The sequence below is a fragment of the Solea senegalensis genome, linkage group LG2, assembly GCF_019176455.1.
Source record: "Solea senegalensis isolate Sse05_10M linkage group LG2, IFAPA_SoseM_1, whole genome shotgun sequence".
In the NCBI taxonomy this organism is placed as follows: domain Eukaryota; kingdom Metazoa; phylum Chordata; class Actinopteri; order Pleuronectiformes; family Soleidae; genus Solea; species Solea senegalensis.
Window position 1 is genome coordinate 917,181 of NC_058022.1, and position 13,009 is coordinate 930,189.

A 13,009-nucleotide genomic window follows, 5' to 3' on the forward strand; every position below is an offset into this window, starting at 1 on the left:
CATTAGTGAGAGAAAAGGAACGCTCATGCTGTAGTGGGAGGAAAGGTCACATGACGTCGAGGTCAGACAGATTTTAATGTGAAAAAAAGAAATACTGCTCAGTATCATGCTGACAGTCAACTCTGATCTTTGCTGAAGATTTTACACCAGATTCTCCAACAGTTGAAACTTGTAACATCAAGATCTTTCATTCTTTGTTTTTCATGCTACAAACGTTCAGAGGAACAATGTTACGGCGACACAGAGCATCCATATCTGACCTTGGACTGTGAGAACGCTGCTGCAGCTCGTGCAGCCAGCAAGATTACGGGCCTCACAGCTGTAGACTCCGTTATCCTCAAACCGTGTGGTGAGCAGCTGCAGGTGCAGCGTGGAGTCGACGAGCAGTATTTTATAGTTTCCTCCATCGTTTAACTGTTGGTCATTTTTGTACCAGCTCACATTGACGGAGCGTGAGCTCTTTAGCTTACACTCAAAACGGTGTCCCTCACCCTGCTTCACGAAGATGGTGGGAGGCAGTTTGAGGACAAACTGAGGAGGTTCTGAAAAGTCATAAAAAAAGAAGATAACGTTAACATGAGAGAGGAAGAGTGGAGCATCACAGCGATGGACAGAGAATGGACGGGTGATCTTAACAACACATCTGTAAAGACAGAGAAGATAAGGATGTTGAAGAAAGAGAAACTGTAAAAAGGTGAAAACTAAAAGATCAAATGGCGACGGTGGACAAAAAAAAAGAGCAGTCCAACCTTCCACCAGCAACTCTGCTGCACATGTCGCGACACCAGCTCCGTTGCTGATCCGACAGGAGTAAATCCCACTCTGCAGAATCCCGACTGAGTGAAGCTCTACAGACGAAGAATACGTCTCCTGTCGGATCACACAGGATGGCCCTGTGACCAGTTCACTGCCACTCTTTAACCATGTGATGATAAACGGAGGTGTGCCTTCAAAGACGCTTCTGAAGACAACTGCAGAGTTTGGAATAACTGTCTGACTCTCGGGTTCAGACACGAACATTGGTGGCACTAAAACCACAAGATAAAACAAGATGACGGAACATGACTCACAGAAAGTCAACTCTGACCTAACAGTGAATGAATGCTAACCTTTAGCTGTGAGAACAGCACTGCACACACAGCTGCCGGCTTCATTTGTGACTCTGCAGGAATATTCTCCAGTGTCAGAGCCTTCAGTCAGAATAAACTCCACAGACACAGAATCCTCAGTGGTCAGAAGTTTGTGCTTAGCGCTCGCTGTGATTCTCTGTTTCCCTTTGCTCCAGTCAGCTGACAGCGGAATAGAACCAGACACTCTGCATTCCATCTTCACCACTGAACCCAAGACTGCCTGAATGTTTGTTAACTTCCTCACAAATGTTGGAGGAACAAGCTTTTCTGTTTAAAACAGCATCAAACATTGAGTCAGTGAAAGAAAAGTTCTGCAGCTTGTATTTGTTTAAGATTTGCGGAATATTTCACAAACCTAAAACAACCAGCACAACTTTACAGCTGCATGTTCCCACAGAGTTAGTTGCTTCAAACAGGTAAAGTCCGCTGTTGTCCAGCTGACAGGACTGGATGTTCAAGGAGCTGAGGTGGTTCTCGTACAGGAGACGATGTTTTCTACTCAACTCTAACGTTTTACCGTCTTTGCTCCACTGCACACTGATCGGCAGAGTTCCAGAGACTCTGACCTCAAGACTGACTGGATCACCACGTGCCACTCTGACTTCTGCAGGCTTCTCTTGGATTGTAGGTGGTTCTACAGCACCAACACAAACAGGTGAGTGTACTTATTAGAGCTAAAGTGTTAAAACTGTGCAGGAATAAGAAGTACCTTTCACTACGACAGTGGCAAAGCATTGGTCCTGTCCAGCTTCGTTGATGACCTTGCAGGTGTACCGACCACCATGAGCCCCCTCACACGCAGGAACCATGAGTGTGGCTTCATTTTTCTCAAACTTTATCTTAGTTTTTGAATTTTCTGAGATCCACTTTTCATCTTTCTGCCAATGAACAGCAAGAGGCAGAGAACCGTCCACAATGCAGTGGAGAACCACCTCCTCTCCTACCACACAGGACGTGTTCTCCATCTTCTTTACAAATGTGGGAGGTGCTAACACAAACAACACAAGTTTAATACCAGAGAGTGTATAGTAATGTGATGGTCACGTGATCTTCACTAAACCAACCTTTAAGAGACAAAGTTGCAAAGCTGGTGCAGCTTCCAACCTGATTGGTAACTACACACCGATATGAGCCAACGTCGTGGTCTTTACAGTCCTGGATTTCCACGCCTCCCTTCTCACTATCACTGATCAAATACTTGGAGCTGGATGTGATTGGCATTTTATCTTTGAACCATGTGATCTTCAGTGGAGCACTTCCTGTCACATGGTAAGAAAACGCTGCAGTGGAACCTTTAACAATATGAAGAGATCTCGGCTCTTCAGCAAATGCAGGCGGTTCTGAAAGCAACAGAATAAATACATTTTTCATCTCCTTCAACAGTTTACTGGATCTGAACACGTTCATGAAAAACCTCAGAGGAAAACCGACCTTTAACGTCTAACTGGGCACCGCAGCTCTCTGCGCCTGCTTCATTGCGAGCCTCGCAGAAATATTTCCCACTGTCTTGTTCACTAACTTGACAGATCTCTAACGTGGCGACAGAATTGGAAAACGCCAGCTTGTGTTTGACACTGTGCTGAAGCTCGACTGCGTTGCTGAACCAGCGCACGCAGATTGGAGGAGAACCGACAACCCTGCACTCAAACGTCGCACTGTCTCCGACTTTCACCACTGACACACCTGCAGGTTTGTCAGTGAAAAACACCGGCTCTGAAAACAAATGTCCACATTTATTACAGTGACTTTTCAGTGGTGATTAACATAAAGAAGGTGATGAGGATCAATATAAACCTTTGACGAAAAGTGTCGCCTGACAGGAAGTGGAGCCGACATCATTCTGCACTTCACAGACAAAGTCTCCAGAATCACTTGTTTTGACAGAGTAGAGTTCCACTGAACTGCAGCTGTCATCTTTAATCACAGAACAGTCAGCGCCAGAAAAAATCTCTTTCCCATTTTTAAACCATCTGATATTCAGTGGCAGCGTTCCACAGAAATGCACATGAAACTGGACTTTTGAGCCGGGAATAACATTCATGGATTCAGGCTTTTCAAGAATGCTGGGTGGCTCTGTTGTTGGGAAAACAACATTGTTACAACATCACACTGATGATGTGACTCTGTGTTAACTTTGAAATAAAACTCTAACCTTTAACGAGCAACAGCGCGGAGCAACACACGCTTCCTGCCATGTTTGTGGCGACGCACGTGTAGCTGGCGCCGTCGTCACTGTCAAGATTAGTGATTTCCAGAAATGCAACATTGTCAAAGAAGGTGCATTTGTGTTTCTCGTCAGTCTGGATCTGTCGATCGTCTTTGAACCACTGCGTGGTCACAGGCAGCGAGCCGGAGACCAGACAGTCCAGGTGAACCAAGGACCCTTTGATTCCCTCGGTCTGCTTCAGTTTTCTCGTGAAAGTGGGTTTAATGATCTGATCTGTTACATTTGAAGTATGAAAACCATGTTAACCTGGTTCAAATATAACAAACAGGAACAAATGTAAAAAACTTTCACATTCTCTGACCTAACACAGTGACTGATGCTTCACTAGAACTGCACCCGGCTATATTTGACACCTCACAGGTGTATCCGCCACAGTCACTCTTCTGAGTTTTATTGATGATGAGCACAGAGCTGCTGTCACTGATCTGGACTCTGAATCTCAAACCTGAGCTCAGCTCTTTTCCCGCCTTCATCCACCTGCACGTCAGTGGTTTGCTGCCTGAGAACCTGCACTCCAGACGGGCCGGGTCGCCCCGAGTCACGCTGATGGACTTTGCATGCTCTGAAATACTTGGTGGTTCTGTGACAACATAGTGATCCAAAGGTGAATCAGCTGTTCCTCACACACAGGTGTTAATATCACAGGTAGATAGAAGCTCGACAGAAAAGCGACAGCAGTGAAATATGAACATCATACAAACCTGTGACTGCAAGCGTGGCAGTGCTTTGCTGGGTCCCGGCTCGGTTCTGCGCCTGACACACATATTTGCCTCCATGTAACAACTGAGCATCTTTCAAAGTCAACACGGCACTCGTGGCATCAAAGGACATTTTAAAATGCTCGTCCTCCGTGAGCTCATGATCGTCCTTCATCCAGGAGAAAGTCATGGGCAGTGACCCAGACAACATGCACCTCATAGAGACCTCAGAGCCCACAATAATGGACATGTCCTCGAGTCTCTGAACAAATGATGGTGGTTCTGATGAGAGAAGGTCACAGGTCAAATTCAGCATACTTACGGAAGCATGTGCAGGTGAAAATGTCTCTGTTCCTGGATTTAAAGACCTCAAACACATTGTTGATGGAAACATTGGACAACATGCAACAACAACATCACTGTGACTGACCTTTCAGTGAAATCTGGCAAGAACAAGACGTCTCTCCGACATCGTTCACAACTGAGCACTGATATGTCCCAGCATCTCCACTATCACAGTCCAACACCTCAACAGTGACTGTGTCATTTTCCAGGCTGATTTTGTGCTTTTTGTCATTTCTGATCAGTTTATCGTTGAGGAAAACACTGAGTTCAAAAGGAACAGAACCTGAAACAGTTCCTTCCAAGATAAGACCAGATCCCTTCATAAGCTCTGCTGATTCGAAAGGCCTCACAAACACTGGAGGCTCTACAAGAGAACACATGATGAATGTTAGAAGGTTCTGGTCTCATGCAGCCAGTCTGGTCCACACAGCTCCTTTAGATGTTCAGGGCGTCCACATCATGGACTCTCCCCACTCGTCCAGAGTCCAGTGAATGTGTCATCAAAACATCTATTCATCACCAAAAGATCTGCACAGTCCATCATAGACATTCATCACAGATGTGGAAAATATGAATAGATCTTTAAATTTCAAATAAAAAATGAAACAGAGACTTTTTGTGTCTGATAAGGATCTGGACTTGACTGTGGATCAACTGAATAACATTTACTTTAAGAGAAAAGTTCCACTATGTTTTTATGACGACAGTGAGTCAACTGTTGGGTTAAAGAGTTGGGTTAAAGATTTAAATGCAAACAGTACCCAAGTCAGCCCTGAACATGTTAAGGAAGAACATGGACCAGGTTAGACCAGGTCTGATGTCAGTCAAAGAAAAAGAATATTCACCTCTGACGGTCACCGAGCTGCTGCACTCGTCTCTGCCGGCCTCGCTGGAGGCCACACACACATACTGTCCGCTGTCTTCTACAGAACAGTCTTCTACCTCCAGAGATGCCACTGAGCCATCGAAAGACGTCACATGTCTGTGGTCATGCGTGATTTCAGAGCCATTTTTCAACCACATTATCGTGATCACAGGTGTTCCCTGCACTTTACACGACAGCTTTAGAGGCTGTACACTTTTCAGCAACATTGACGGCTCAAGCGTCATCGTAAATTTTGGAGCTTCTGTAAATTCAAAGTTAGTCAGAGGAAGAGGTTAATCAACGAGAGTAAACAAAGCGAAGCACAAACTAACACAAAGAATGAAACGGCACCTTTCACAAAGAGCACCGCGGTGCAGTCCACCTTCCCGGCATTGTTGGACACTTGACATGTGTATTTACCAGAATCACTGGATTTCAAAGAGTGAAGCTCCAAAGAGCTGGATGAAGATTCTTTCTTTATCAAACACTTTCCTCCAGTGAAAATCTCTTTCTCCTCTTTGAACCACTTAATGACCAGAGGAGCTGATCCAGTGAAGGCTGATTTTAGGACAATGTTGGAACCTGGTGAAGTGTCCTGGGACTCAGGCTTCACCGTAAAGGCTGGAGGTTCTGGAGTAATTTAGGGGGAAAAAAACAACATGAATGCTTAAAACCTAAAATGTGAGCTTCAGTCATTGATAAACTCAGGTTTAATCTCAGGTTTGAGGAGAAGCAGTTCACTGCTCTGACCTTTGATGGACAAAGAACCACTGGTCTCCTTCTCGCCAGCATCATTAGAGGCTCGACATGTATAAACTCCTCCGTCACTCTGGTTCAGGCTGATGATCACCACAGAAGCGGTGCTCTCACTGAAATCCACCTGATATTTGTCATTGCTATGAATTTCTTTGTCATCTTTGAACCAACAAACAAGCATTGGCTGAGAGCCGGAGATGCGGCACTGCAGGGTAACGTTAGTGCCTATGTTTGCGTCCACTTTCTTCAGACTTTTGGTGAAGGACGGTGGAACTGCGCGATCTGTGTGGACAAACATGTCAAACATGTAACTATGAATCTGTCTGACCCTTCAGGCATTACGACTTCTGTGTGTCTGTCTGAAACTGACCTATAACAGTGACGGAGCAGGTGCACTCGTCTTTGCCCACTTTATTGGAAACCTCCATCTTGTATTGTGACGTGTCTCCTTTATCTGCTGAGAGGATCTTTAAAATGGCCATGTTTTCCTTCACCATCATCTTATATTTACGGCCGCTGATCATCTCCCTTCCATCTTTAAACCACTTTACTTTCAGTTCTGGACTTCCTGAAATCGTGCACCCCAAAGTGGCGGACTCTCCGGCAGTCACACTGATGGACTCTGCTTTCTCTAAGATCCTGGCTGGTTCTAAAATTATAACACGGTTTTTAGAAGAGAGAATAATCTGTATCTTAATGTGAAAGTTGGGGGTTTATGTTGATGTATTTGCATGAGATACCGACTGTAATTCTGTAATTTCAGTTCAGATTAAAAATATAAAAACATTTGCCACTTTATCCTCCACATCAGGGCCACAGAGAGCGCTGTGCCAATCTCAGCTGACATAGGGTGAAAGGCGGGGTCACATAGTTTTTTATTTTTATCTTCATCAAAAAAAATACTTTTTGTTTTTATTATTCATTTGTGTCAATATCTCAAACAAATACACTTGGAAAAGCATGAAATATCCCTTTTACTGCAAAGGTATTTAAAAGTTCTGACCTTGAACTGTTAACACAGCTTCACATTTCTGTTGCCCTGCCTCGTTCTCAGCGAGGCACGTGAACTTTCCTCCATGTTTGATCTCAACACAGGAAAAGGAAATGCAGGCAACATTGTTTTCAAAGGTCATGTGAACGTTTGGATCGTCGTCCCTGAGCAGCTCAGAGTCTTTCATCCATTTCACAGTGATGGGAGCTGAGCCCTTCAGAGTTCCCTGCAGCTTCACTGTGTTTCCCAACACTGCGGTGGCGCTCTCGATCCTCTTTGAAAATACTGGTGGTTCTGAAATAACAGTCACAGTAACATGAGTGACTGTCGCACCGACATCGTACCTGCGTTTCAATTCCACTCGTCACTGACCTTTCAGTTTGGCCACAGACTTTGAATTGACCGAGCCAACCTCGTTGGACACGACGCACTCATATTCGCCAGCGTCGGCGCTCTCAAATGAGTGGATCTCCAGAGAAGTCAGGAAACCCTGCGACACTATCCTGAACTTCTTATCTGTGGACAGACGCTTCTTATTCTTTTTCCAGGAAACCTCAAATGGTGTGGAACCTGCGAGTTCACACTCCAGCACGGCCACAGATCCTCTGACCACCTCCACGGATGCTAACTCCTTTTTGAAAGACGGTGGTGCTACAGAGGAATGAAGAATTTCTGTGATAAATGCTCAACATTTGAGTTTCTATCATGTATCTTTATATAGCTAAAATAATTCGCTTTCATGGGTAATGTACACGTCTTCATACATGTGCACATATAAAACTGAATGAATTTCTCCTGAAAGCTAATAACGTACTAAACAGACGTGTTGTATAAGTTTTGACGAGTTGCTAAGAAATAAAACATTGTCCCTTTTTTACTCACTGCCCTCTAGTGGTGCATTGCTTAACAACATACGAGCAGTGAAATCGTCTTTGTTGATAAAGTGTAAATGAGCTCTGCGTACACACCTTTGACCGTGGCTTTAGTGCTGCAACTTTCACAGCCAGACTCATTGAGAACCTCACAGGTGTAATTTCCACTGTCACTCAGAGTGACTTCCTGAATCTCAATAGTGGCAACGCCCTCCTTCAGACTGATGCCATGTCTGCCCCCTGCTGACAGCTCGCTGTTATTAAAGAACCAAGTGGTATGAAGTTCGGGGGAACCTTTGACAGAGCACTGCAGCCGTACAGTACTGCCCTGTCTCCACACAGTGGTGCCCTCCAGCCTCTTTACAAAGACTGGCGGCTCTGCAGAGGTGCACGGTTTAAAAGAGCCGACATTAGGTCAAAGAAAAACAGAAACAACCCAGCGAATGTGAAAGGTGTTATGTTCATTCAAAATAAACAATGTTCATTTTCATGTCTATGAAAAGGATCCATGAAAATCAACGGGACAGATCTTACCTTGAACCTTCACCAGAGTGGAGCATGTCGCACTCCCGGCTTCATTCGTCACTGTACACACAAAATTTCCACAATCCCTCAGTGTGGTCTTAAGAATATCGAGGGTGACCATCTTATTCTCGAAGGACAGTTTACAGTCGGGAGACTGGTGGACTTTCCGTCCATCTCTGGTCCATGTCACACTCACTCCTGTGTCCTCATCCACCTGACACTCCAGGTGCAGGGGAGTGCCGACCACAGCGGCTACAGGACCCAGGGGCTTCACAAAGTTGGGCTTATCAATAACACGCAGCTCCGTGCTGCACTCATCAGTCCCAACATCGTTAGATGCTCTGCAGACATAGAGCCCCCTGTCAGCTGCCTCCAGCTCACTGATCTCAAGAGTGTGTTTGTTCTTTTCACAAGAGGTTTGGTAGCGTTTCAGCTCTTTAGACAAGGCCTCGTTGTCTTTGAGCCAGACAATGTTCAGAGGAGCTGATCCCATTATGACACACTGAATCACTGCCCTCTTACCCACAAACACAGTCTGAGGGTCAGGTTTACTCACAAAGGCAGGAGGATATTTTTCTATAGGAGTCGAGGGAGAAAGAAAATGTTAGTAGCACAACATTAACGTACATGAACTGGCCAAAGCACCAGTAACGGCCGGTTCATCACCACAACGGCTCCAAACTCAACCAGCAAAGAACAAGAAAGAGGAAACATGCGTCGCTCCTACCTGTCACAATGAGGGAAGCAGAGCATTCATCGCTGCCGTGCTGGTTGGACGCCTTGCAGGTGTATTCACCACTGTCCTCCTTGGTTGGTGTCAAAAGATCAAGTGAAGAAGTGCTGAAGCGACTGATAATACGGTATTTGTCGCCCTCTTTGATGGGGTTTCCATCTTTGAACCACTTGAAGCTCACGTTTGGAGCGTCCTCGGTTTCACACTCAAACTTGGCGTGATGGCCGATGTTGACCTCCACAGGTTCAATCCTGTGTCTGAACACAGGTTTCACTGTAAGAGAGGAAGAACAAAAATTAACATCTTATCAGACACAAGAGGAAGAAACAGAGAAGAAGATGAAGGGGGTGATGAAGTGAACCTGTGATGAAAACACAGACATATCCTGTTATGAGGAAAATGGGATTTGGTTTAGGATGAAGATATAATGAACAGGAATTCTGTGAGAAGAAAAGAGAGCGTGCAGAGACGAGTGGACCAGGATGAATGAATGTTTAAAGGGAAGGTGATTTCTTGAAAGGACAAGGTAATGACATGAAGGTGTTTGAGCAGTAGGGATGGGTACCAGACCAGATTACACTCATGCTCCGAGGTTCAGATTCATTTGAAATCAACTAAATTTTTAGAGAAATCTGGACAGTGAGTGAGCGGGTGAATGTCCAGGCTTCACCCGCTCACCAAGACTCTCCAGAGATTCTCCTGCTGTTGTGAACATCTCTCACTCTGATAATTTCCCTCTGCATTTGTCTCATATGTGATTTAAATGGACAGAGACATAAATACGTGGACATTATCTGGACAGTTTGAAAACAGCTTAACAAAACTTTGGGTGAGAGATGCTACAGTGTAGCTCAGGTCCAATAGAGACCAGACTGAGTTAAACCTGAACCAGTTCTGTAGTTGAATACCAGTATTGATTCATGGATTGACTCATGGATTCAAATATGAACAGTACCCAACCCTAACGAGCTGAGAAACGTGAGGATGTGGCTTTTGTCTGGTAAAAACCTTGAACCTCCAGACTTTGTTTTTTGATTTGAAAAGACTTTAAAACTTTATTCTGACGACGTATGTTCAGACTGGATGGTTTAAGGACAGGAATAACAAAGGTAAATTCTTTAGGTAGAGCCTGTGTGTCCTGAGACTCATGGATTCAAATATGAACAGTACCCAACCCTAACGAGCTGAGAAACGTGAGGATGTGGCTTTTGTCTGGTAAAAACCTTGAACCTCCAGACTTTGTTTTTTGATTTGAAAAGACTTTAAAACTTTAGATTTCTAATGAAAAAGACTGGACAAAGTCTGAGTTACAGTTGAGGTTTGCAGACAGTAAATGTGCTGGGTTAGTTGATGATGAAATCAAAGAAATGCCCATCATCAAACCTCTGGAGACCACAGTGAGTCTTGAAGACGTTGTAGTCCGGCCGGCTTCATTCTCAGCCTCACACACATATTCTCCTTGATGCCTCTCCTTGACAACCTTGTTGATAACCAGTTTGTATGTGTCACAATCTTTAGAACACTTGAACTCTTTACCAGATTTCACCAGCTGTCCATTGAAAAACCAGTTGACAATGGTGACGTATTTGATGGTGGCAGTAAAAACTGCCTCTCTGTTTTCCTCAGCACAGATGTCTCTCAGAGCGTTAACAACTGCAGGATAATCTAGCAGACTGTCTGAAGACTCACTGATCATGACGGCTTCTGAGAGGAACTCCTCTCTGGTTTCGCTGTGGACAGTAAGATCCACATGTTGCTGAACAGAGGCGCCACCTACAGAGACAGTGGTGGTGACCTCCCTCCCTGACTCACAGATTTCAGTTTGACTCTTAACAGTTGCACTTTTGAAAGAAGCCCTCTCTTCAGTGTTGAGTGCTGCAGACTGAGACACAGTTGAAGGAAACCCGACTGCACTCTCCGCCACCATGACTGTGTCCACCACAGATGACAACACCTCTTTAGAGGCTGCTGTGGTCATCTGCACTTTACCAGGCCTTTCAATTTGCATGGTGCCTGGGTGGTCTGAAGTAAGACTTTGTTGCTCCTGGAAAACCATGGCATGCAGAGCACCCTGTATCTCAGATCTAAGGTCAGCGGTCTGAGGGTACTTGCCCTCAAATGACAGTGTGATCTCCAATGGAGTATCTGGTGTTGTGATCAGATAAGTGTGCATGGTGTGTTTTGGTTCTTTCGTACGCTTCACCTCCTGCACCTCCACAGTAGCTAACCTTCCTACAACATCAGCCAGTAACAGCGGCTGGTCTCTGGCCACAGCAGATTGGAGGGCGTCTCTGAGCTGACGACGTATGTTCAGACTGGATGGTTTAAGGACAGGAATAACAAAGGTAAATTCTTTAGGTAGAACCTGTGTGTCCTGAGACTCATGGACAAACAGAACATGTCTGGGCTGCGTCAGAACGCTCACAGATGAACCCTCAGATTTAAATATTTCACCTGAACACTCTCCAACAATGACCTGCTTTTCTTGCAGTAGAACCGACTGTCGCACTGACTGACCCTCCTGAATCTGGACGGCAAAGTCTTGCTCAGCAGCTTCCAAGATTTGGCAGCTCTCAGTGGCCAAAGCCTTCTCTTCAATGAAAATAGGCTTTTTAGGGATTTTAGGCTCAATTTTTACCTGAGACCTGAACTTTTCATCGGTTTTGAGAGCAATGGTGTGACCCTCCTCGAGGGTCTGAGTGTCTGTGACGTTCAAAGACTGCATGATATTCCAGTAGTCCTCTTTCTGGATCAGCGCTCGCTGCAGTTTCACATCAGCAGTAAACGGCTCCTCTTTTGGGAGCTGCCTGGGCTGTGAGGAGACAGCAAGGATGCTGGAAGGTCTGGGTTCAGTGCGATGCTGCAACTGAATGCCACTCACTGCCTGATCCATATCTTTGTGAAAATCTGCAGTGATCTGTCTTCTTTCCTCTGAAATAGCTGTGTGCCTTTTGGCCTTTTCCTGCTTCTGTATCGCCACCTGCTGGTCGGGTTTAGTGACAGTAAGCTTGCCTTCCTTTGGTAAAACTGATACAGAATGAATGGACTGAAGGTATTTTGTTTGTGGCAGTTCTTTCTTTGGTTGAACTGACAAAGCATCTGTTTTTGCTGCTAATTCTGAGGTTCCTTCACAAACAACAGTCATCTGTTCTTCCTGACTCACTGAATGCAGCAGAGTCGGACTGCTCCTGGCCTCTGCCTGCTCTTTAATAGGCTTTTCACTGCTGAACCTACCTTCAGACTGTAAAATATCCTGTGTACTTATGACCTGCAGGTTCAGGACTCTCTCTTTCTCCTGCTGAGGCTGTAAATATACAGAGGATTCGATACCTGGCACCTGTCCCACCTGTTCAGCCTGGAGTTCATACTTCTCTTCAGCAGCTACAGCTGACTTGTAAAGAACGTCTTTGCATGAGGTGATTTTCTCCTGCTCCGGTCTGTGGATCTCAAATCTCTGCTCTTTCGATAAAACCATTCTAGTTTCGCTCACGGGTGCCACCGCTGCTTTAGCCATTTCTTTCTCAATGAGGGGTTGGACTGCTGCATCTACAGCTGGCAGCAGCTCAGAGTGCCTCTCTGTGATTGGCTGCTGACTTATACACTGAGCTGAGTATGAAATCCTAACCCCTTCTGCTATCCTGAAACTCCTTTCTTCCTCTGGTCTGTGAATAAAACCTGATCTTTCTTCGAGGATGGGTAGAGTCAACTCTATTTGAGGACCTACAACAAGCTGCCTGGGCTCAGTTGAGGTCTTCATGTGCTCTGGAACCTGGTCTGTCAGTGCCTCAGCTCTCACTGTGGTGAGTGGGAGGACCTGTTCAGATGTAGCCGACATGAGCTTGGATGGCTGCTCTTTGGCTAACTGGA

At 45.3% G+C, this 13,009-nt stretch overlaps 1 protein-coding gene across 1 annotated transcript in view; it reads right to left on the reverse strand.

Annotated features, from left to right (window-relative positions):
• The window catches only part of LOC122786910 (titin-like), a 147,582-nt gene that overhangs the window by 113,156 nt on the left and 21,417 nt on the right, over positions 1 to 13,009 (reverse strand). Inside the window, exons 40-51 of the mRNA XM_044053443.1 lie at positions 9,137 to 9,415; positions 8,419 to 8,985; positions 7,981 to 8,262; positions 7,385 to 7,663; positions 7,025 to 7,306; positions 6,392 to 6,670; positions 6,016 to 6,303; positions 5,617 to 5,895; positions 5,246 to 5,527; positions 4,486 to 4,764; positions 4,059 to 4,337; positions 261 to 542 (exon numbers count right to left, since the gene is read on the reverse strand). Of these exons, the coding sequence (XP_043909378.1) occupies positions 261 to 542; positions 4,059 to 4,337; positions 4,486 to 4,764; positions 5,246 to 5,527; positions 5,617 to 5,895; positions 6,016 to 6,303; positions 6,392 to 6,670; positions 7,025 to 7,306; positions 7,385 to 7,663; positions 7,981 to 8,262; positions 8,419 to 8,985; positions 9,137 to 9,415 (3,657 nt within the window). The remainder of the gene's footprint in view (positions 1 to 260; positions 543 to 4,058; positions 4,338 to 4,485; positions 4,765 to 5,245; positions 5,528 to 5,616; positions 5,896 to 6,015; positions 6,304 to 6,391; positions 6,671 to 7,024; positions 7,307 to 7,384; positions 7,664 to 7,980; positions 8,263 to 8,418; positions 8,986 to 9,136; positions 9,416 to 13,009) is intronic.